The sequence below is a fragment of the Pseudopodoces humilis genome, chromosome 11 (assembly GCF_049639895.1).
Source record: "Pseudopodoces humilis isolate 2021_Gansu_Grassland_sample_001 chromosome 11, ASM4963989v1, whole genome shotgun sequence".
Classification (NCBI taxonomy): Eukaryota; Metazoa; Chordata; class Aves; order Passeriformes; family Paridae; genus Pseudopodoces; species Pseudopodoces humilis.
Window position 1 is genome coordinate 10,689,320 of NC_142210.1, and position 24,283 is coordinate 10,713,602.

The 24,283-nt window shown below is 38.7% G+C and overlaps 2 protein-coding genes across 3 annotated transcripts in view; both read right to left on the reverse strand.

The window, feature by feature from the left end:
* Positions 1–23,990, reverse strand: GK5 (glycerol kinase 5). Its single transcript, XM_005527063.3, has 18 exons — positions 23,861–23,990; positions 23,104–23,255; positions 20,894–21,316; positions 19,735–19,828; positions 16,686–16,761; positions 16,202–16,295; positions 15,245–15,376; positions 14,649–14,724; positions 13,961–14,022; positions 13,799–13,872; positions 13,445–13,505; positions 12,224–12,350; positions 9,489–9,593; positions 7,127–7,212; positions 5,799–5,902; positions 4,436–4,495; positions 2,064–2,197; positions 1–995 (listed from the first exon to the last, which is right to left on the reverse strand). The coding sequence occupies exons 1-18, from the start codon at positions 23,988–23,990 to the stop codon at positions 859–861; spliced, it is 2,127 nt and encodes a 708-aa protein (XP_005527120.2). The 3' UTR covers positions 1–858.
* The window catches only part of XRN1 (5'-3' exoribonuclease 1), a 37,345-nt gene continuing 35,971 nt past the window's right edge, over positions 22,910–24,283 (reverse strand). For both annotated transcript variants that reach the window (XR_015773444.1, XR_015773443.1), the window contains exon 44: positions 22,910–23,255. The gene's annotated coding sequence lies outside the window, so the exon portion shown is untranslated. The remainder of the gene's footprint in view (positions 23,256–24,283) is intronic.

Below are 24,283 nucleotides of genomic sequence, written 5' to 3' on the forward strand. Positions count from 1 at the left end.
TTTCTTTAATTAATTTATTTGTTTAAAAAATACAAAAGTAATTTATAGCTTCAAAAATAGATTTTTTACTCCCTTTTAGCTAATAATAATGATATTTAAAAATGGCCTTGAAGATACTAACAGTATGGATTTTTACAAGTTAGATAGCATACCTGGAACTAGTTTTAACGTATCTGTGCTGGCCACACCAGGTAAGATTGCTTTTGGACTATAAAATTTTTAAAAATGGAGCTACAAGCTAGCTACAAAGTATCAGCTACAAAAATCCTGAATTTTTTAAATGGAGTGTTGAAAGCATATTTGCTTTTGTATTTCATTTTGCTCTAGTGCACAAATAATGTGATCACAGCGCCTAGCGTCAACCAAAAGGTGGTAACAGGCTACTACCAAAACAACGTCTTTGTACACAACTGAATTCCTCACAACCCAGCCCCAACAATCATTTTGTTTCTTAGCATTGCCTAGGGGAATAAATGTGCCTTTTACCCTTCCTTGATGATTAACATACCCAAGATTTTAAAGATCTGAAGGGAGGCAAGTTGCTCAGTAGAAAACCCATCACAGTTAAAACAGCCCATGTGCAGTACATGGCAGGATATGAGCAGCTGGGCCACCCAAAGGAGGTCACTGAAGGGACACAAATGCTGCAGCTGGATCACAGCTGCCACAGGGATGATGGGAAGGTTCATTACAGTATGGTAAGTAATCCAGCAGCAGGGGGGTAACTGAAATATCACACAACTTAAAATACACCATCACAAATTCCAGTTATGGTTTTTTACTGTCCTGTTAATGTCAAGGTTTTATAAAATATGAATTAAACCATTTTAATTCTTCTAAAAATTAAAATTCCAATTTCTACCAGTGTGGCAAGTGTTTCATTGCTTGCAGCCATGCATCCATAGCAGGTTTGTATTCCTCTGAATCCTTTTGGGGCTCAAACACTGCTTCTACTCGCCTTAGCTTCTTTAGTTGTTCTTTGTCAGTCCAAAATCCTATAAACAGAAAATTCATTCTCCAGCTCAACTACAAATACGTTATTTTTGAGTTGTTTTAATCTATTTCCAAAAGATCCAAAGCAGAAACACAGTAAGAAATAATGACAGCTTTTCTTTACCAACAACTTTCTCAGAGGGAAGCATATTTTTAATATTGTGAAAATCCTTTCCAATAGGATCCACTTGTTTGGAATCCTGACAACAGTGCATCTGCTTAACTGGGATGGTTTCCAAGGAACAGCTCTGGTACACTGAAGTTCCCTTAGGTTTCATCCACAAAGTGCTTTTGGTTGCAGGTTCTTTTCAACAAAGAAGGGCCCCAGAAACCAAGATTTAGCTGCTTTCCTACTGTCTTAAAAATTGTATAAATGGCAAGAAACAGATTCCTATTAATTTATGTTATTAAATCACTCTTGGCTGTCAAGGGTCTCAACTTCCTTGCATTCTTAACTGCTGAATAAGTCTTACCCAAGCATATAGTTTTTACCTCCATTTGTGTTATTTACATTTCAAAGCACTTCAACAAAAACATCTTTTGTAGGTGCATATTTAACAAAACAACAGTTTGTAGCTTTCAATCTGGGTAACAATATGAAACAATTCTGTGTAAGTAGAGCTGGTTTTCCTGTTAATAATTTATTTTGTACTTGATTCCTGTGAAAGCCTCAAAGGATAAAGGCTGTGTTCACAGAGCACAGGACACAGCTTCAGTGGGTGTGACAGTGCTGCAGGTGAGCCAGGTGGCTCCCTGGCCACATGGCCCAGCCCCAGGCAGCACCACTCAGGCAGCACCAGTATGGGAATGGACATGGAGTGCCTGAGTCAAGGAAAGAGGAGGCAGCAAGGACAAGATTCACCTTTCTTCTCTAGTAATACATCCTTCTAATTGTACTGTACAAAGAAACATAAACACTATTTACCTTAGATTGCCACAAAAATGGCTAAAGTAATCCTTTGGGATTACAATTATTTGAATTTATGCCCTTTTTTTTGTCTGTTCTCTTTTCTATTGTATTTATAACATGCATGATAAAGGGGAAAAAAGCCTTTGTTATGTCTACGTACCTGAAGCAAGGCCTGCTAGAAAAGCTGCACCAAGACTAGACATGTCCACATTTGCAGGTTTTTCTATTTTCTTATTAATTAAATCTGATGTCATCTGCATGACAAAACTATTATTACTGACACCTCCATCAGCTCTGTAGGGAGAAGGGAAGAAGTAGTTAAAAAAAAATGTGTTAAGTGCTTATTGCCAGCATTTCAGAAAACAACGTTTGATATTTCACAATTATGCATAAATCTTCCTGTCACTCATGCACAAATGCATTTCCACTTTATGGGTAAATTTAAAAAACAGAACAAGGTGCAAAAAAAAAAAAAAAGAAGAAAAACAAAGTTTATAAACTCAGAGAGGAATGGTAGACAGACATGGACATAGGTCACTATCAAAAGCTCTGGAAGTTCTGTCTTTTAAAACTATGCATAACCTTGGCTGAAATGTTATGGTTTATAATAGAACCTTTACATAGTTACCACCACAATATGACAACAATCAAAACCATTACACCAAACAAACCCTTTCATATGTTCTCAGATCTAGAAAAGTACCTTTTTCCTTACTACCAAATCTTGGTATTAGTTAGCTAAAATGCCTTCAACAGTTGCTTCTTTTTAAGAGGAGGTTCAGAATGAGGCTTCCATCTGTCTGTTTTCCTAATTTGAGACCAATTTAATAGAGAAAACAAGAACTTATCAGTGCTGAACTTTAATCATCTGAGATTTCAAAGTAATTACTCTTGCAAACAAAATAACTAAAACAAAAAGCAATCTTTGAAATGTCCTAGATAGGTTCATTATGCTCTTGTATTCCAATACCAGCCATGTATGGAGCTGTTGCTCCATCAAATGTGGTGCAGAGAAGACATCTAGTGTTTATTGCTATAGAAAGTGCTGGGTAATAAAACTCATTAGTTATAGTTGGCTAAAGCTGAGGGCTCTTTCTCTGTGCTTTTCTTGATGGTGTTGAGACAAACAAAGAGAAATAATAGGAATCTACAGAGGACTAATGAAAACAATGCCAAGAGACCAGGAAGAAACAAAGAATATAGGACAACAGCTAAAAAAGGAATAACGATGGGATAAAAACATCACGTTTTTATGGGATAAAAACAACAACAAAAAATCAAATATAATTGACAGATGGAAAAGATGTGCAGACATAAGGATGGTAAAGCAGTTTGCAACCCCACTGAGAACCCCACTGTGTCTCATGTTTTAACATTTAATCGTCAAACTGAATTGCTACTGATTTTAGTTAAGTAATACAGACACTATATGAAACTGCAACTTTATATCCATGAATGAAAAATAACATGATCATGCAATTTAAAGTTTACATTGCAATGTAAATGGAATCAGAATTCTAATGCTTCACAGGCTGTATTTCCACACTTCCCATATTTGAAGAGTTTTTTAAGAGCTTGCACTCGTAATGTCTTCAAATTTTGGACGCAATTTTCTATTTTAGAAAGCTTCCTAAGTAATCGAAGTTCTGGTATTTTCATCTTTTCATTAAACCCCTAACCCTGGCTGTTTCTTCACCTTTGCCTGCTCTCTCCCAGTATGTGATGGAAAGCAGAAACTTTTACCTCCTCCCACTTCTGTACTCTTTCTTTTTTCCACGGAGAGTCTGATTGCTGTCTACATGCCTGCCAGTCTATTCTTCCTCTGCAGAGGCACAGAAGGGACAGGAATGCTCACCTCTGCTCCTGACTGCAGTGCCATGCTGACCCTGGCTGCCTGACGGAGGAATTTTGTTGCAGAGCTTTCTGAGCCTCAGACTGCTGTAGCTTCTCAAAGAAGCTCCCTAACAAAATGTGAAATGTGGTCTCCCAGAAATGCTTAATTCAGCTAAATGTTGTGCAAGCATATTTTAGGGATTACAGCTACCTCACTAAATTTGATATGGTTCTTCCAAGATTAAAGCAGAACAAATGTCTTAACAACTGAATTGTAAAACTAATCTCCCTATTTCCCTCACAAATAGAACCAGTTTTAACCAAAGTCTTCAAAACATTCTCTGTGAAAGATCCAGCATAGAAAATGTCAGTATGAAAGAATGATGACAAAGGGTAGAACGACCTTTGTGGCAGGCGTTGCTATATGCATTCTAGTGCTACCTGAAAACTTGGATACGCCTTCTTTTTAATTTTTGTTTTAATAATTACAGCAGTTCATTACTCTCCTACTAACAATCACCAATGCCAATAGCTGTGGGTAGACTCTACTGCTGCTTAAGTTACATTAACATTTGACTTGGAAATCATCTACTTCTAAACAGCAGAATTTCTACAGTAAGATAAAAATGCATAATAAAGCTCAAATCTGTTTGAAATCAAAATCTCATGTATCAAATTTAAAAGTTACAGAGAACTTACCGAATAGTTTGAAGAGGAATGTACACCTTCTTCTCAATGATATCGTAAAGCAGTTTGTTTCTTAAAAAAAGTTTAGTTGGATTAAGCATTAAATATTCAGTAAAGTGTTTTCAAGTATTTACATGGTCAGAAAATAAATGGAAGATAAGAAAAGCCTCAGTTCTGTCAGAACTGCTGCAATAGCTGAAAAGTTTCTAGAATGCATAAACTAAAAGCCCAAACCCACTGAAAATGGTCTTTATTGGTCAGTTACAAAAGTATGGCTAAATCATGGCCCATTCTATAGCAAATCACTGTAGAAGGTTCATTTTTGCCACTGAAAGTTACTGATAGGTTTCTAGAGATGCAATTGTTGATGTAACAAGTGGCTTAGAGTGAGGAAAGTAGGCCAACAGTGCTAATTGGAGTTTATCCAGCTATTCTGTAAGGGGAATATCTGAAGCCTTCAAGTTTGACTTCTTCCTGAAACATTTCATTTAACGGGAGAAAATCTAAACACAAAGGATCTCTACTTTTTTCTATTTGTATGCAGTATCAAGATGTATCCAGAAATGGCTAAATTCTTAACATCCCTTAACATCCTCTTCAAGACACCCATGTCAGTTCAGAAATTACTGCACCTCATGTTCAGGCTTACAGTGCAGAAGAAAAATGCATTAGAAACCAGTTGCAGCAATTCAGAATGCTGCCCTCCCCTCCAGACATCTTTTCTGAGCTCTTTGAAGGAGATTTTTATGCCCAAAGCAAAGCTGTTTGCTACACAGAAGGAATCACATCAATGCTCCCTAACTGGCCACAGTCCATTGGGAGCCAGGCTCAATCCATACTCAGCTCCAGTTTGAGAAATGTTTTGGCAAAGCAGTGAGATATTGATGTGGTAGCAGTGACATCTTTAGCCTTCACAGACCTGGAAGCTGCTGTCCATTCACATATTTTAAGATGTTTAAGAGGCCTGATACTTTGTTTTATAAAACACCAAAATTTCAAACTTTAAACAAAAGCTAATATAAAACTTTCAGCTTCAAGGATACTTTAAGCACAACTAGAGAGGACTACAGCTTCTGACAAAATACTGTCAGGAGAGGAAGGACAAACTTTAAACAGAAAACACTTTTAAAACATGCAGAAAGCAACATTATTTAAGAATCTCTATATGGTTGCTTAATGACAAAAACTCTGATCTAAAAAATAGACACAAATTTATTTGTAAAGTATTAAAAAAAAGGAAGCAGCTGAAACTCCTTTCCAGCATAACAGTAGTGTACTGTACAAGCTGCAAAACTCCATGTATCCATTTAACACTGCTGATTTAAATAAAAGCAAACATAACAAAATATAAGCCAGACAATTTAGCAAGCAGTACCTGAAAGCTAGAGATTCCAATATAGCTCGAACAAGATGGTTTCTGTTAGTGGAAGGTTTCAGGCCCATGAAAGAGGCACATAAATATGGGTCATCCCCAGAAACCTGCAGAAAAGATGTCACCATGAGTTCAGTGAATTGTATTTGCAGACCCTTGTGAAAGAAATTAAAGAGTAAGAAAAAAATAACTTACGACAATTACACGCAGCATAGTGAAAGAAGAAAATTGAGAACAATATGTAAGAGGTATATAGAGTTATTTTAGCTTACTCAGTGAACAGTTTAAATTGCTTCTTTCAACAGCACAACGTTTAAGTGACTTCTTCCAAATCAGACAAACTAAAAATGTCTAATCCACATAATTTCTCTTTAAAATACATTTAAAGTGTACACTAAATGTCTAGGACAGGGCACACTCAGTATTACTGATACTGCTGTTCTCTAACGAGAATTCACACACACACCCTCTTGAACTCTTGAAAAAGAGATGAATTGACTTTCAAAAGTAATACTGAAAAGGACAGTATTACTTTTTATTGCTTATACTACAGCCTGTTATCAGTGACACTGAAGGAAGCTGGGCTATCTGGAGAAGAAATTAAGTTGTTCTTTGTTTTGTTCCATTAGTATATAGAACTTAGACAAAGATAAGGTAAAGATGCTAAGTTTCTTCATAAAAAACGCTAGTCCTGGGAATGATCAAACTGAGTATGGCTAACTCATTTAGCAACACAACTACTAACTAACAACTGAGAGATGAGCTCGTATCACTGAAGGCTAACTGTCATTAAGACTTCTAAGAGAGAAGTTTATTTTACTGAGTTTGATCATTCCAAGGAGAAGTGCTTAAGTATTATCTTTGCTTTTCATAACACCAGGACTTGCAATCTTGCTAGTATTTAGATACTTTAAAATATTTTGATAAATTACAACCTACACCTTGAAAAAGGCAGAATAAAATGAATTATTTTAGAACAGTGACTAGAAGTATTGTCTCAATGAAAGCTCTGCACTTCATAGCAGAAAAGCTGTGACATTCATTTGTGTCTCTGCAGGCAGTGCCTGTGTTACTGGGGGAAAATTAGTTTATCTGTCCATCACTAATTCTCCTATTTGGTAGGGTTTTTCTCAAGGGGAGGAATGGCATTTAACCATTCTGATACGACAATGGCCTTCATGTATCATGATGAGCTACAGACAATAAGGACCTCAATAGTACAGGATAAATACTGTGATAAGATGTAAGTTTCTACCATTAAAAATGTAAATATTAATTTTAACTGGATTATTAAAATATAATCTTGATTTTATTGTTAATAATAATTTTACCTGAAAACCTGGAATGAAACAAACACCTTGAGAATCAGCAATACTCTGCGCCATTTCTGCCGTTTCATCTACATTGGTGAAAAGTTCTGTAAAGATATATAAGTTGTACAATGTTATTATTTCCTTTGATTTCTTCATTTTGTCCCACTAAGAGAAAAAAATCTAAAGTCTAAGGAAAACACTCTCTTCTCCTCTATTTCACATCCATTAGTCATATCAATAATCCCAAACTATTCAGGTGAAGGCTAAACACAAAAGGATTCTCTCCTATCTGCCGTGCTGCAGCCTTTTAATCTTCAAGACATAAATGGGAATTAAGAATGATAATGGCACACTAAGAGTGCTAAAACCTTAGATTCATAGAACGTATTTTTTCCCTTCATGTTGCTACTGTTAGTCCATCCACCTAATAACTACAGAGAAAGTCCTTCATACCTATATTTTATCAGCATCCTTAGTATCTTAGCAAGTGATAGATAAGGTAATAGATCACCTCTTATCACAATAATGCCTCTTGGATAGACACTGCTTTTATCCTCTGTCTAGCCAGACGAGTCCTTTCATAACTCTACAGACATTTCCCTTCACCCACATGCAACTCTTGTACTATCCATCTTCCAAAGCTGTAACTAATGATGTCTTTATGTGGCCTCATAACATGATTTTACAGAAGACTAGAAGTCTCCTGTACATGAGTGCTATTGCTTTTTCTTGAATAAAAAAGTAGATTTTCCTATTAAAGGTAAATTAGTTTAATCTAGTTCAACTTACCCATCTTGGTAACTCATCAGGACTTTCACTTTACCTTTGTAACCTTTACGAATTTGTGGGAAAACTATGGATTCCACTCTGCTTAGACTAATAAACCTAAATCACATTTTTCCTTCTTGTTGTCTTTGCTGTTACTGAATTATATATATTGTACCTCTATGCCAAGACAGAAAATCAAAAATTAAGTAAGACTGACTTCAAGCTGAAATACCACACACTACTTCCTCAAAATTCTTAGAAGTTACACGATTCCAGTAAAAGAAGTCCACTAAACTAAGTTTGCCCTGCTGCAGAAATTACTATTTCCAAACTTTTACCACTGTTGTGTCTTATCTTCATCCATTGTTGAGCCTCACCACCCTTACTGAGGCCACTGGCTTACCTTGTATTTTGGCCCAATTCCTTCTGTAGAGCTAAAGTTTTTCCATTCTCTAAAGCTGACAAAAGTTTCTGAATTCTACTCCTCTACAACAGTATTTTCAGAAAATATAGGCCTTACTTGTTACAGAGTTTAAAGCAGCTTGCCTTTTATTTATGCCATCTCTAAAACTTCCCCCCCTCTCTTTTTTTTTTTCTACGGTAGCAACTGTAGGTCATGATTATTTTACTACTGACTAGCTAAAAATCCTTTATGCTTCTGCATATACCAATGATACCCATTTTAAGTACAGGTAAGTTCCATATGGATAATTACCCATTTTAATTATGGATTCTGAAGCAGCAAGCTTATATATGTAGCACTGACACTTGAGTCTGCAGCACTGAACTGAGTCATTTCCTCCAAAGCCTTGTGGCTGTTACTCTCTAAGATTAGTCAAATGCTGAAGATGGGATGACCAATCTGAGTCACAGTGAACCTTTAGGGGCACATACCAGAGCACATACATGTACATATGCACCTAAAGATGATAGCTTCAAGAAACGTGGAATTTTGTGGTGAGTTACACTTGAGGAAAACCCTTCCCAGACAGTCCAAAGTTTGAGACACTAATCAGTTTTTTCTCATCCTAGTAAAAATGTACTAAATTTCTAAGCAAGCCAAGTAAATTTTGAAGTTCTAATTAGAACCAAGAACAGTTGTCCTATGAACAATCAGTGTGTTTGAACATCAACTACTATAGACATAGTATCTTCTTAGTCTGTCATTAAACTGGAATGCAAAACCTTTCATTACAAAATAATAACAACAGCCAAAAGGCACATTACTTCCACGTGAAGCAACATACTGTTACTTGCAAAGTTCTTCATGTTGTTTTCATATACATCAAACCTATTATTAGTTATGAGATGTACAGCTCAAGACTTCTCAAAAGCAAGTGAGGAGTAAAATATTTCAGGAAAATAAAAGCCTAGTTAGGCAGGATGGTCTGAGGCAGAGACTGAAGAGGAGATGATTGTGCAAACCTAACTCCCTGCAGCAAACATACTCAGCAGAATGCCTACAAAAAAGACTGTGCATTTCTACTGTCCAAAGAATGCAGACTACTTCCTTCAATTATGAATAATAAAATTAAACTGACATAACTAAGAACTATAAAACAGCTTCTTAAGCAGTTATATATTTCACTCTCTATAAAATTAAAGAACTTACCTATATCCTGAGCCCATTTTATGGCAGTGCCAATGTCCGATATAGAGCCTTCAGTTAAGTAAACAACTTCTTCTCCAATCTTCCAACCAATCAGTGGATAAAGACCTTAATTATTTCCCATGAAACAAAACACTCAGTTAAATTAAATGTTTCCAGAAAAACATAAACAAACATTCCTCACAATGAACCCACCTAAAAAATATATAAACTTTATTCAATTCCTTTGTAGAATTCAAGCTAAAGAAGTCACTGATAGAGGTTAAATGTGCTATTTAAAACTTTAGTGATGGTATTACAAGAGAACTGAGCAACAGGTTGTTAGACAAAACTTAACCTAAAAATTGCTATCAAATTACAAAAAAAATACCTTTAATCTGAAGATCTATCTGTACCTATTTTTATTTTTTATATAAGAGATTGTGCATACATAAAAAGTTATCAATGCTTTTCTATTTAAGTCCATCCAACTTTACCCAAGGGTTTCTAAAAAGTAAAGAAAACTTTCTAAAAAGTGTTTTTCCCCAAAACATAAAGCATGAAGGCTTGACTCTCAGTTGGGAAACACAAAACTGAAACAGACATATACACACAAAAAAAAAATAACACAAACTTAGAGCACAGATCTTATTCACAGAAGAGGATGAAAGTGATGTACTTTTAATTCTCTGTTTAATATGCAATGCTTCCTCACACAGAAAGCAAAGAAGAAAACAAGTTTCACCTACACTGCAGCTAAAGAAATGGCTTTTCAGGTCACTATAAGAGAACCCAAATAGTCAGTGGTCACTGCAACAACTTCACCCCATCAAGCACAGTAACTGCTGGAGCGAAGAAAGCACCCAGACTTTATGAAACCCTGCTCAGGACCCAGAAATCACAGGTAATGCAACAAAAGTAAACGAGTCCCATTGTACCTTTACAAGGACCAGAAAAACATCAGAAGGATCTAGGGGTTCTCTCTGCTTTCTCAAAGTGACTTTGCTGATGTCTATGTTCCTCACAGAATCATCTCCAGTTTGCTTGCCTGTGTCCAAATGAATTGTGGGAGTACCAGTGCAATTGCAGGAACTTGTGTTAGTGCTGGAGGCACTCTGGTGCTTATAAAATCATCAGCAGCACTGATTAAAGTCTATACTTGTCTGTTGGAAGGGGAATGTAACATATCTTACTCCAGATCATTCATTCAGGTGTCCCTTAAAATCCTTGTTTTTTACCAAAGGTAAAGCCACAAATAAAAAAAAACCAAAAGACTGAGCCACAGATCCTAAAGAAGTGCAGCTAATTAAGGACAGAGACATCCATCCATCACATTGCCTCCCTAAAAATGCTCACACCAGAGTCTCTAGCTATGTAACATAATCATACCTCTAGGGAAGAGATCCCCATGACACTTTGCATGACCAGAGGTATTAAGAACCCTCAGGCTACCAGAGGTATCTTTTAAACCTATACAACGTAATTCCATCACTGAATTGTGAGGCAGGTTGTTCTTGAAGGAACCACCTTATTTTTCTTTTTTTCAAATTCTTATATGTAGGAGCTAAATGTTGACCAGAAATAAGAACAGCAGCTAATGAATAGCTTGCACAAGGATGCTGCAGGGATTCATCTTGCAGTCTTAAATACATATGACAGCTTTAAAAACTGAACACATTTCATGTCCTCAGCACTGAGAAAGCCAGGCACTTAACTTGTCCCACTAACCATACTCCACCACAGCCAAAAGACACAGGGAAAATAATTTTAACATAAGTAACAGCCTACAGCAGTAAAAGTTCCACAGCACTGCCTTAGAAGATTTTAACTCCTACCAGAATACAACAGCTAAACTGAAAAACTTTACAGCATGTTTTTTGCTATTGCATTTTACTGGACTACATATGTATTATTTCCTAAGTAAAAATATCATAATAATGACATAATTAATTAGCATAAAAAGCATTTGCATTCATAGGAAATTCAATGTCTATGCAATTCAGTTCTGACACATCTCATGTATTTGCCAATGTTCTTCAAGACTTGAGCTGGTAAAACTCTCTTTAGCACACTGTTGTCCTCTTTCCCAGCCCCACCCCATTTTAACCAGAAGACACCCTGAAATTAGTAACTCTTCAAAAATATGACAGACAGAGAGAGAGACTGTGTAGGCAAACTTACTTCAGTATGATGCTCAGTGTTGCTCTCTTGACAAATAGCTATCTCTGACAAATTAACAAGCTTGACAGACCACAGATGTTCAGAATGACAAAGTTTTAAACACTAGAAACACACTGGGGAGCCCATTTTAAAAGAAAAATATTAACTTCTAATCCTACATTATCTCACTGCAGGTGCTTCAATGCATAAGGGCTCAAGGGGAGGAACTTGCAATGATTCAGTGCAACTTTTTGATCTAAGAAGCCAGCGGACCAATCCCTTTTTTCTCCAATCCTGTACAATACTGCTATGAAGAACAAGTGAAGGAAAAAACAAAACAGGAGGGATGCAGATATAATTACTAATCATGCTACTTAAGTTCTCTTCCTGAGAAGCTTACTTTAGGATAATCAATATTTACATTACTGATAAAAATTTTCCACAGTCTTCTCCTCTGAAAGAACTCCCAAGCTGTTTTTCTACACCTATAGACAGAAGAAAAAGCACAACCCTGTTTTATTTTGTGTACCCTAAGCATTAAGAGCTAAGAAGGAACAGCCGAAATAAAATCCCCTAAAAGCAAAACTCCGCTGTCTTACTTCCCTGTGATGCAAAGAGCTGCTCTCCAGTATTCACATTCCAGAAACCACCTGTTCCCATTGTCAGTTTAACATCTCCTGGGTGAAAGCAGCATTCTCCAAATGTAGCTGACTGCTGATCAGCTACCTGTCAATCCAACAAAAACAATGGAACATGTTAGCTCCTGACTACCACCTTGCAATGCTGGGTTTGAAAATATCTCTGTATTGTATAAGTAAAGTGTATTCTGAATACAAGTAACCACTCAGGAACTGAGCATTCAGAGAGGACTCTTAAACAATTTCTTAAGTATTTGCATTACAACAATAAGACTTAAAACTGGCATCAAATCACACCAGGTTTGGACACAATGTGAATGTCTGTAGTATTGCTTGCAACACTGAAAAACATTATGGAAATAAAAGAAGTGTTTTGTGGTTTAATATTTAATAAGGATAAACAGGGCATTTACAATCCCAGAGAGCAGAACAGAGTAGCTTGGCCTGAATTCCTTTTTCTCCAAATAGAAAGTTGAAGTTTTGAGGTCTTGGCTTTCTTTTTCCTGGATACCCCTTCTATACCAAATTATTCCATGCTCCATTTTCCAACAATGATGATGGTTATTAAATGTATTTACTTATGTTTTTGCCTTGGTGACACAGTAAATTTACAGCTATATTTAGTACAGTTCTTTAAAACTAGACAAATTCATGTTAGCTAAGGGAGATTTTTTTCATTTAGCTAATTCAAGCAAGTTTTGCTCCAAATCATCACTTCAGGTTTTCTTATCCAAATTCTAACTAGAGGAAAGAGCATGTCATTTGCCACTTATTTTTAGTGAAAAATAAAAAAGGATAAAAGGTATCACAAATGGATCTATTAACAAATACTCTTACAGTTGTTCAGTCCTACTGAAATCAAGACAGAATGGACTCTTGTATAACTTTATACAGAACAACTGATTTTAAGCCAGAAACATGAATTAGCAGAGCTTAAATTCCTACATTCAGAACTGAACCATTTGATCACACAACCTTAATAGAGCTCAGCCTCTTGCTCCTTTCTCCTCCTTCCCCCTAAAGTTGTATACTGGGTTTTTGGAGAAAAATTAAACAATCAATTCCATTGCAGTAAAGTCAGAGAGAATGAATAGAGGAATAGGAGTGAAAGAAGCAAGTGCTAGATCAGAACCAAATAAATAGAGTATAAACACACAGATTTAAGAAAATATTTTCACTTACCACTGCCATTATTGGAATAGGTATCCCAAATATTTCAGAGTCAGTTGATCCAAAGTTGAAGCTTAAAACAAATCACATTAAAACGACCTTTTTGTTAAAATGAAATCTAGGTACATACAGCCTGGGTTTGGATCACATGTAATAGGTAATGCTACTGATTTATCACTTTTAGAAACACAGTAAAAAAGTTTTGGATTTTGTATACTTTTATATAAGGTATAATTGCATATAAATTATTTTTGTGTACCTGTGTATTATTTGGTCTATGCAGAATATTTTGTATTTCTCAATTAATCATAATTAATTTACCATTTAACAGTTGTCTTATTTTTTAAATTATGCCTTCACGGTTACCTTGTGTCTTTCACTGGTGGATAAACAGACATTGGAATAGAAAGTAGATTAGACAAAGTGGGATTCCAACATTTCTGAAATGAAATTGAAAAAGTAAAAACATTAGCAACGCTCTGAGAAGCACAATAAATAGCAACAACATTCTTTGTGAACAGCACATACCGTAAAGGGTTCAAAAATGCCTGTAGAACTGGCATTTGAGTAATCTGTAGCATACACAGAACCTAGCATGAAAAGAAACAGAACAAAGTAAGATTTTTAGACATCCAAATATTTAAGAGTTTTCTTTAAACATCTCATTGGCTCCCATGAAATAGAAATCAAGTGTGTATGAGTAAAATCACAATGATACAATGAGCACAGAGATTGTACCTGCTGCTCACTATAATGTGCACCCATTAATTACCCCATTTCCTCTCACACTGTTTCTGTCTAGAACAGCCAACAGCACCACACCAACTGCATCACAATCATAATCTGACTCCTCATTAGTCCTCAGGAAAGAAACTTGTAATTCTTCAATATTAGTAACAATGCTTTGCTTTTTTGCTTTCACAGGTACTTTTCTTCAATCAACACCAAGTAGCTCTGTTAGTCCTCTTTAAGTCTTATACTCTTAGAAGGCTGATTACACTGAATAAATATTTCCCATCCAAGCAGGCCCAAAGAATAATTAATTCCGAAGTTCTTTCTGTAACAGTAAATACATGACAATTTTTGTTTAATATACAAAAGCACAAATTGCAGAAAAAGTATCTGAATTCTAGGATATAGAAGTGACAAATAATTAACATAATTTCTTAGATTCCAGTGTGTTTTATTGATATTTAAAAGGAACTGTAATGTTCACCTTTAGTCAATCTATACAGTAACCACGTGTCAACCGTTCCGAAGCAGCAGCTGTTTTTTTTGGCAGCTTCTTCAGCCTGGGAAAAAATGTACATGAAAAAAAAACAATATTTACAACTGGGTGCAATAAGAGAAACATATTTATTGATATCTTTTATTACAGTCTTCATTATTAATCAGAATGCCCTCGGAAAATAAGTCTCTGATTGTAAAGTTTTCTTCTAAAAAGGCTGAGTTGGCTATTTAACTAATATTATCCTACAAGTTCATGCTCCTAACAGAAAATAAGAACACTTTCTTACAGCTGCTGCTAAGGGAAAAAAAGCAATTAATCTTCTATGAACAAATTCTTTCTGGTCCTTCTGAGAACAAGCAAGACAAAACTGAAGCAATTACAGCCGATAGTCACACAGTCATGGAATAGCCTGCACTGGAACGGACCTTGAAGAGTTCCAACTTCAACCACAGCTATGAGAAGGGACACCTTCCACTAAACCAGGTCACTCAAAGCCCCATCCAGCCTGGCCCTGAACACCTCCAAGTCACAAGTCATCATTATGACTCAAGAAACCTATTGTTTTTCCCTTTCCAGCTTACCTCACGTATATTTTTAAAAACCCATGACAACTTCATAGAAGTTTGATGTGTTGAAAAAGTAAGAAAACTGGGTGCCAAGTATCGATCATTCCCAGTGAAGAAATGAAGCACAGTAAAAATAACATGGATTACCTGTTTCAAAAGAAAACAGTTACTTAATTTTTAATCTTGCCCTTGAAATGTTACTGATCAATTACCTTTAAAGGATGACAACACAGATGAAAGCTGCTGACATGAGATTAGATTCAGAAGGCTAGAACTTCTTTAGAGGATCCTTCATAGGATTACGTAAGGATCTTCCTATCAACAGACAGCCTTCCTGCAACACACACCACAGGAAAGAGCAGCTGCTCTAAGCAATGCTGCTTTAGCACGTTCTGCTGGAGCACTGACAGCCACTGCTCTGCATTGCCAACACCAGTCACCTATGTGAGCACAATGCATGATGTGGCTGACAGCATTACATACTGTCAGTCCAGTGGAAGTTCTCTTACAGTTGATAGGTTCACTCATGACTTAATAGATTTACCAAAATTTAATCATTCATTGAGTTTTCACAAAAGAAGTAACTGGCAAACCCAAGAATTTAACTTCTTATTGTGACTGTGCTGGTTAGTTACCACTTAGAGGAAAACTAACTTGCGTTTTTGCACTTAGAGAAAATCTTTCTCTCCTAAAGGTATGAAGCACAAGCCAAAAGAAGCAGAAAATGCACCTCCTATAGATAATCTGAGCAAACATGAAAAATAATAATTACTTTAGGATATAAGTACTGAACTTTTTTTCTTGGTATTATCTTCCATGCTAATATTGCTCAGTTAAATGTTTTTAGACCACAGCCCATCACATCACCATGTGAACAGGACACTTGCAGTACTCCATATATTGCCCTTACTTGTCATAAAAGTTAAACAGCTCTAATACATCCAAGCAGAATCTAGATTAGCAGAGTTTTACCTTCAGCAGAAGGGAATTATTCCAGGAATTCACAAGTTCAGCACTTCTTAAGTCTTGCCAACTTATGAAATTATGAAAGGGTTTCCCTGTCCTCCTGAAAAACAGTATTTGAACCTTTAGAGCTAGAGAACTCCAAGTGTCCAAAACATTCAACATTATTTACTATTTCCAATCAGAAAAATAAACAGGTTAGTTCCTATAATAAATGCATATCCTCCTGGTGGACTTGAGGAATTACTAAATCAACACACAGACATTTGGAGTGTCAGACTTCTCACCAGAATTAAAAATACAAATATATTCATTTCTTCCAATGTACAAAGAAGAAAAAGGCCACACACAATCTGTTCTGAACCGCTCTAAGGTGTGGCTGTGCAAACACAAGAGAACATGAGTGAATTCAACACTTCTACAGCCTGCTTCCATCCAGTCTGTGAATGCAAATGAATACAAATTCATTTTAAAAAACACACAACATACATACTTGTGCCATGTAATGAAAGTTCCTCTCTGGGTGGAGATGCCAAGCCCAGCAATTTGCCTCATGTTAAGTCCTGCAGCTAAAAACCAAAAATAAATGACAATCACAAAAAAGGCATTTATTTGGAGAAACAAACAAAAATATAACTTCTTCAATATAACTATAAAACCTGTGGAATACTTAGGAAAATAATAGTTTATGAGAATATGAATCTGTACAAATTGTTCAGCTGTTCAGAGCAGTGAAACATTAGAGAGCTCTGAGTCAGACAATTGATTCCAAAGCATATAACCAAACCTATGTATTTTCCAAAAGCTGTTGTGGCACACTGACCCTTTCCACCCTCTGAAAGGCCTGTTGATACTTAATATGAACAATCCCAGATATAGGTAGGCAGATTACATATGCCTACATAATCAATTAAAATGTGTATTTCACGTGGATGAATGTGAATGAAAGCACCAACGAAAATACTTTTACAGACTATGGGAAAGAATTTCTATAAAGAAACAAAACTAGATTGATCCTGCAGGCAGCAAATAGATAAATGTGAATATACCATGACTTTCTGCATCATTTTGATAATGACATGTCTCACTTTAAATATTTCTTAAGCAATGTTTCAAAATTCCTAAGAATGAATTTGCTTAAACCAGACTGCACTGAATGCAACAAAGTATATTTTAAAGTCAGAAGTACAAAAATGCACATTTGAATATATACCAATTTTGCTGTTAAACCTTATCTTTAAATAACTGTTACAGAACATTTTTTTCTAATATAAGTGTAAATAATGAAATATGTCCACAGCTATTTTCAAAGCAACTCTGATCAGCTTGCTATTTACCTCCAGCCATACTTACAGAAGCAAAATTACATGAAGAAAATATACATTAAAAAATTTCCACTCAAATGACTACCCACGCAGGTCAGGTTGGGTAACAGAGTACTGTTACTCTGAAGGGCACTCAATCCAGATCCTTGAACAAATTACAGGTTAAGTAGGTCTTGCCCATACGTGTTCTCATGTTCATTTTCTCGTGCAAAGCTGCTCATTTGTGTGAGCACATCATGCAGACTCTACACCCAGCACCCTCTCAGCAACAATTACAGAAGAGGTTTCACAGAGAAAGGGTACCTTTCCTGTGCTGCCCAGTTCTACGTGTACTTCTGCACTTCCCCTTACACTGGGTCCTTGCATTCCTGCCAGCAGTGCTATCAATTCCTCAATCAGCTGAAAATTAAACCAGTGCTTTCGCAAGGCAACCTGCTCCACCTGCCTGCACAAGTGCTGCTGGTAGCAGGAGGGTACAGGAGGAGGACCTGGGAGTGGGTGGCCTGAGAACAGCACTATTTCTTTTTCAGTCAAAGCCATACAAGCACTTGCACAGCTCACTAAGGACTAGTGGCATGTGTTACGCCTTCCCACCCCCACAATCTGGTGGAGTGGTCCCAACACTTTCCCTGTGCTAGCTACTGTGCTCTCCAGACACCCACATCAGTGGAGCTAACTTCCATTACAGACAAAAACAAACCTAAAGACAAACACAGATATTTTTCAGTAAAGCTGTCTTTTGGATGGAGTGCCACAGTATGAGACAGAGTTGGGACCGTGCAGCCAGAAGTATCCACCTTCAGGTAGTACTGAACTACAGCAGCTCATCCACACCTGCATGGAATCACATGTTTAGCTCTGCAAGCCCTGCAAACCCAAGTGTCAGTGTGCTCCTTCTGCTTCCAGACAGCCATTCCTGCCTCTGCCACCACACCCTCTCTTGCGTCAGCACAAACACTGGTGAAGCTCTGCTGGCATAAACAACCAGACAGTGATTTGACTCAGGAAACTGCCCTAGACTAGAAACAACTCCGTAAAAAAGGGGTGGCACTGCTTCTTTTGACAGCACTGTGAGTTATACTTACTTACACACCCACTTAAAAATGACTTGCAAACAATGTCTGCAGTTTGGCCACAAGGAAATCTTCCCTTTTTAAAACTAGCTGAAAAGTCTTGCTTCCTGATTTGTCCTACAGAATCGAAATGAAGGAAGACAATAAGTCTTTGGGGGTTGAGGTGGCATTGCTGTCCTTGTGACCAAATGGTTGTGGCTGCTGACAGAACAAACCAAGAGCCCAAAATAATCAGCTTCAGCTTACACCTGGAGATATTTACAGCCTTCCAAAGGAAGGGACAAGCAGTTTTGCCATGAGCCATGTCTGAAGGCAGAGCAACACTGGAGACCAAGCAAGAGGGGCTGAACAGGAGGAACTGAATGAATTGAATGAAAGAATTCAATTTTCACACACAGGCCAAGGTGGCTGGGGCACTGTGGGAAGGCAAGCAGGGGTCGAGTTGACAGGGTCACAGCACCAACATGGCACAGAAGGTGATCCAGGATTGATGGCAGAACACTGGAGGTGGATTAATATGAAAGCTGTGAGAGTTGTAGAGAAATAGAGCAGCATCCAGAAAAGTGGGGGGGAAAAAACCCATCAGAAGTTTGCCAAAAAAAGGAGTTGTATATAGTGTGTGGAGCACTAGGAATTTTTAGGCTAAACTACAAATAGAAAAGAACAGTAATACAGGAATAGGGCAGCAAGAACCACTTAAAGGTGAAATGGGAAAAGTAGGAATATCGGGTTGCAGTTGAGTGAGCACAGCTCTGCAGCATCCTGCACTCATTCTCTCACACACTCGCACATACAAAGTGGCGGTGGAACAATGGGGCACTGGAAGGGGAACAAGCCTGCTCTCTGTTTCTGCACACAGGCATGTGGAGGAAGAGACACTGGGGAAGGATGCACACACAAAAAGCTGGAACAACAAAGTGTTGGCACTGATGCGTAAATCAAGTACTCACACTGCTTCTGCTTCTAGTTCAATCCTAACCTGGCCCCAGTGAAAGGAAAAAGGTAATTACAGTACCCTATCTTAAAACATGTTGTAGACCTGCACCCAGTGATGATTTTCAGCACTAGCTAAAAATAGTTTTATTATCCAAGTAACTAACTTTACTGATTTTGATAAATAATTTCTCAAAGTTTAAGCCCTTACCTTGTACAGCCTCTTTTATTACACCAGTAAATTGACTCCATAGCACTTCAGGATCTAATTCAACCCATCCAGGATGAGGATAAAGTGATTCTACCTATTTGGGAAACAGAAATAGCATTATTACGATCCCTAATTTACAGAAACCAGCAAATACATTTGGGTTTGGGTTGCTTTGTTCTTCAGTTTGCAAATCTCCTGTAAGAGTAGAAACAACAGTATGACTTTTAAAACATGGTTCAACATGTGTGTGTGATCTCTAGAAGACCTCCTTTGTTCAGGAGGTCAAATCCCTTGAAATAAAGAAGTCCAAACCTCTTGGAATAAAGGAACCTGTAAAACCCCTTTCAGAGCTGCAAACAGGAAAGCAGGTGTCTCAGAAAGCCGTTTCTGCTGCACTGCTTAATTCAGATGTCGATGCCTCTGAGCTTCTCAGTGCCAGCACAGGAGGCCAGGGATCACCTGCCAGACGAGCTTCCAGCGACAGGGAGGGTCAGCTCCACCGAGAGAAGCCCCTTCCACCTCCGAAATCCATCAGATTTCTTACACTTCCTCTCGCCGCAAGCTTTTAATTGCAATAGGTAACAGTAAAAAAAGTTAATTCTGGAGACTGCCTTGATCACGAGCCGTACGAACCAAAAGTAGCCTGAAATTCATGTCCTAAGGTTGACACTTTCACACGGCCCTGTTACACGATGAGACACGTGTTAACACAGGTCCTACGCAAATCTCAGCTATGCCCTACTAACAAGAGTGGTTTTGTTCAGAGATTAGTCGATAAGGGACCGAAGGGAAGGTAACCGGGAAAGGTGGGAGGGGGTGACCGCCGAAGTAACGGGATGAGTGCTACGGCGCTCCCGCGGAGTTCGGGGGCTGTGGGTTTCTTTTCACCCTCGGGAGGAGGAGCTGCTCCTGCCCGCCCTGAGTCAGGGGATGCCGGGACCAGCCGAGCTGGGTGAGCGCCTGCGAACGCCTGCCATGCCGAGTCCCGAGCCGGGCAACCCCCAGCTGTCTCTGGGGGGCCCGCAGGTCGGAACCGCTCGGGGCAGAGCGAACACGATCAGCCCCGTCCGGCTCCCGACACAGGTGCTGCCCCCGGCTGCTCTCGCCGCTCGGCCCGGCTCCGGACCGGGGGCGCGCCACACAACGCGCCCGCGCTCACCTTCCTGTAGCTGGAGCCCCTGATGGCGGCCGCCCGGTCGTAGACGTGGCACTTGACCGCCGGGCTGCCCCCGTCCCCCCCCAGCACGCACCGCGCCGGGGCGGCCCCGCTGTGGGGCTCCGCGCCCGGCTTCGCCCGGCGGGGAGCGCGGAGTGAGGGCGGCTGGGGGGCTGCGCCGCCCACAGTCCCCGGGGGCGGGCGCGCGCGCGGCCTATGGGCGCGCGCAGGCAGCGGGGCCGCCGCGCGGGCAGGTGGCGCACGCCGGGGCGGCCGCGGCCCGCGAGCGGCGCGGGAGGTGCTCCTCACCGGGGAGGCGGGGGGGGGGCGGGCCCGGGCCCGGGGCCCGGAGACCACGGACACAGAACGCGAAAGGAAAGCTTCGCCTTTCGTTTGTGCAGTCTCTACATAAATCTCCCACGTGCACTTAGAAAAAAGGCTTTTGGTTAAACACCAAATGTTAAGGGCTTTTCTAAAAGGCTGAATTCAGCGAGCGCCACTGGGAGAGATGCCCACGGTGCGATGCTGACCCCCCATGATCAGAGTGACCCTCGCCCCAACTCCTCCTTACAGTAAACGAGGTATGTTTGCTCCTGGAAATTGTCACTGAAGGCACTGAATATCAATGAACAAATTACACGTAGTTACACAAAGTCATGAGCTGCAGCAATTCTCTAGTGCCATCAGTTTGCTTTACAGAGGAAACGGCATCTAAAATTACTGTTGAAAGTTAGTGACAGAAATGTTCCCGTATTGCCCTTAGATGGGGTGGTAGTTTTTAAACAGAAACAACCGGAAAAATTCTCAGTAAACCAATAAAATTCAGAATGCTCAACCCCATACTAGTAGAAGTTAGTTTTAACCCAAATGTAGTCAGAAGAGTTAGTCATTTAATTAGAGCAGAAAAAGCAAAAGCATAAAAACCACACTGAAAATACTTCCCCCTTGCACTTCTGCTTTGGCCCCTCTTAGAAAAAAAACTGCACTATGAACAACAAAACAGCATTACGTGAGATAAGTCTGGCATTACTGGATCTTTAAACCAGGAATACTACTGACTAGTGAAAGCCACGTTAAGAAGAGGCTTCTCACCTCACATGGGCAGTCGCAGAGGTCACTGGGACAAAGGTACGGATCACAGGGACATGAAAGCACAGGAAAGAGAAAGCCAAGAAATTATTGCTTTGCCTCTCCTCCCTAAGGAACAAAACATTAAAAAGTCACAATCTCTTTGACTTTTTGTTCTCTTTGACTATCTCTTGACATATAGCTAATAGGGATATGTCAGAGAGTCCCAAGTACTTCAGTATCTGATGAAGAGTACTTTCCTTCAAAACAAGTTATCAAAATTAACAGCATAATAATTACTTAAAACTTCTGATGAAAGCTCCCTCAATAAGACTCAACATGTGCAACTGGAATGAAAAGCTAAAACCTCTTCAAACATTCAAAAATTAAGAAGCCTTAAGAAAAAAGGCATCTAGATATGCTTTGTGCTTTTACAGTATCAATACAAGCAGGGCCTGCCTCACTGCAAGATTAAGCAAAACTTCAAAAAGAAAATGGATGCAGGTTATTTTTTTCTTTTATAAGCTCCTAATGTAACAAATGCATACCCTTTTGATTGCATGGAAGTGACCATGTAAAGTTGATTTCTTCTTGCAGATCTTAAATTCTGTTTAATATGTTAACAAAGAACTTAGATGTGTCGAAAAAGATAACCTGAACTAACTTGCCAAGTGTCAATGCATACATTATGTTAATCATAGAGAGCAGGTATTAAAATTGCCTAATTTGTAAGAGGCTTATGAAATACAAATCTTTTATTATTGTTCTGTTTGTAATGTCATAAAAGTAATGCAATACAAGAGGCAATGTGCTTTGATATGTGCAGAGCGTGTCCACACATGACTTACCTGTCATTAGTTTATATTGTTCTATCATAAATAATATCATTCCCACACAGGCACTCTGTCTATCCAAAACCTCTGTCACCCTCAGAGAAAAATCTTTTTGTCAATATGCACAAAAGCCCCGAGTTCATCTTAGCACAAGCAAGAAACATTCAATTTGAAGAGAAAATACATGGACACTTTCCTGGTAACAAGCCTGCATAACCCATACCAGCACCCTGTGTCCTCCTGTATGGGTGAGAGCATGTGGGTGCCATGTCACTGCTCAGAGATGGAGCTGGCACACCTGGGGTTGCATACCAAGTACCTCAGCAGCCACGTCCCGTACTTCTGCATCTTCTCTGCTGAAATCCTCAGTTTCTTTGCTCTCTGGAAAGTATGGCTGGTCTTATTTTTTACTGGGTTATCAAACCAAATGAAGGAGTGGAGGCACTCCAGGGACCTGTACAATGCTGTAGCAAAGGAAAGAGTTATTAAGTAAAACCAATCAAATGATAGAACATCAGGGTTAAGAAGATCCTACACCACTAGCAGGGACAGCAAAACGCCCTTCATCAGTAATTTATATTGAGTATTTCCAAGCAACGTCATCATACTCAGCATGCTTCAGTCAGCAAGAAATTCACTTTATAGGATGATGCCAAACAAGAGACTGTGAAAGATGGAACTGCTACCAACTCAGCAGGCCTAATTCCCAGAAAGAAAACATGATCATGTCTTGGTATCTTCTAGGACCAGATCATTAAACAAAATTTCCAAATTAACTGTATTTTGAATAGTTAACTTACGCTTTTTTAAAAAATCAAATATTCTCAGGTGCATTTCTGTTGTGTGACTGATACATTGGAGCATCTTCATTCACCCAAGGCTTCCAGTATTAATCAAACTCACCACTGACACTGCTAACAGGATTGTAGACACTGAAATCTTGTAGAGTAAAACCCAAAATTTGTAATGCATGGGTTTCATCTTCTCTTCCTCAGCTCTTTTTTTGGTCAAGGTGCATCTATCCTCCTCCTGCCTCCTCAAACTCTAAGTTACCATTTTACCCACTTACTTAGCTCTACTTTTTTAACAAGTTTTAACATTAGGAAAGCACTGACCTGGGGCCTTTCACCAGTTTGCACATAAACAAGAAAGAGCCCACTAATTCCTGTTGCTCCACTGGCTGGTACAGCCACATCCATCATTCATTAAGACTCACTTGAAAACTTAATAGATGGACCAAAATGGAACTGACAATCTTTACGCAAATGTTGCTACAATAATTTACCGTATGACCCTTTCTCATCAGTTCCTCCTGTACTCCTGCCAAAAGTTACCACTCTCCACGAAGTCAACAAACAGAACCACATGCAATGATATCACTTGATGAATCATGTTAAATGTGTGGGTAAATTGAGCTTTAGGCAGCCATGGGATGTTTCCTAAGGAGTTCCATTCTTGCTAAATCATCCCACCCTCACACTACAAACTGTAC

What these genes read in the sequence shown, in the direction of transcription:
- GK5 (XM_005527063.3), bottom strand. Translation starts at nt 23,990, where the DNA reads ATGGATGTGGCTGTACCAGCCAGTGGAGCAACAGGAATTAGTGGGCTC. An exon ending in ATAATTCCCTTCTGCTGAAG is followed by an intron (nt 15,377 to 16,201) that starts GTAAAACTCTGC and finishes CTTTTGAAACAG; the next exon opens with GTAATCCATGTTATTTTTAC. An exon ending in TTTTTAAAAATATACGTGAG is followed by an intron (nt 14,725 to 15,244) that starts GTAAGCTGGAAA and finishes ATTTTTTCCCAG; the next exon opens with GCTGAAGAAGCTGCCAAAAA.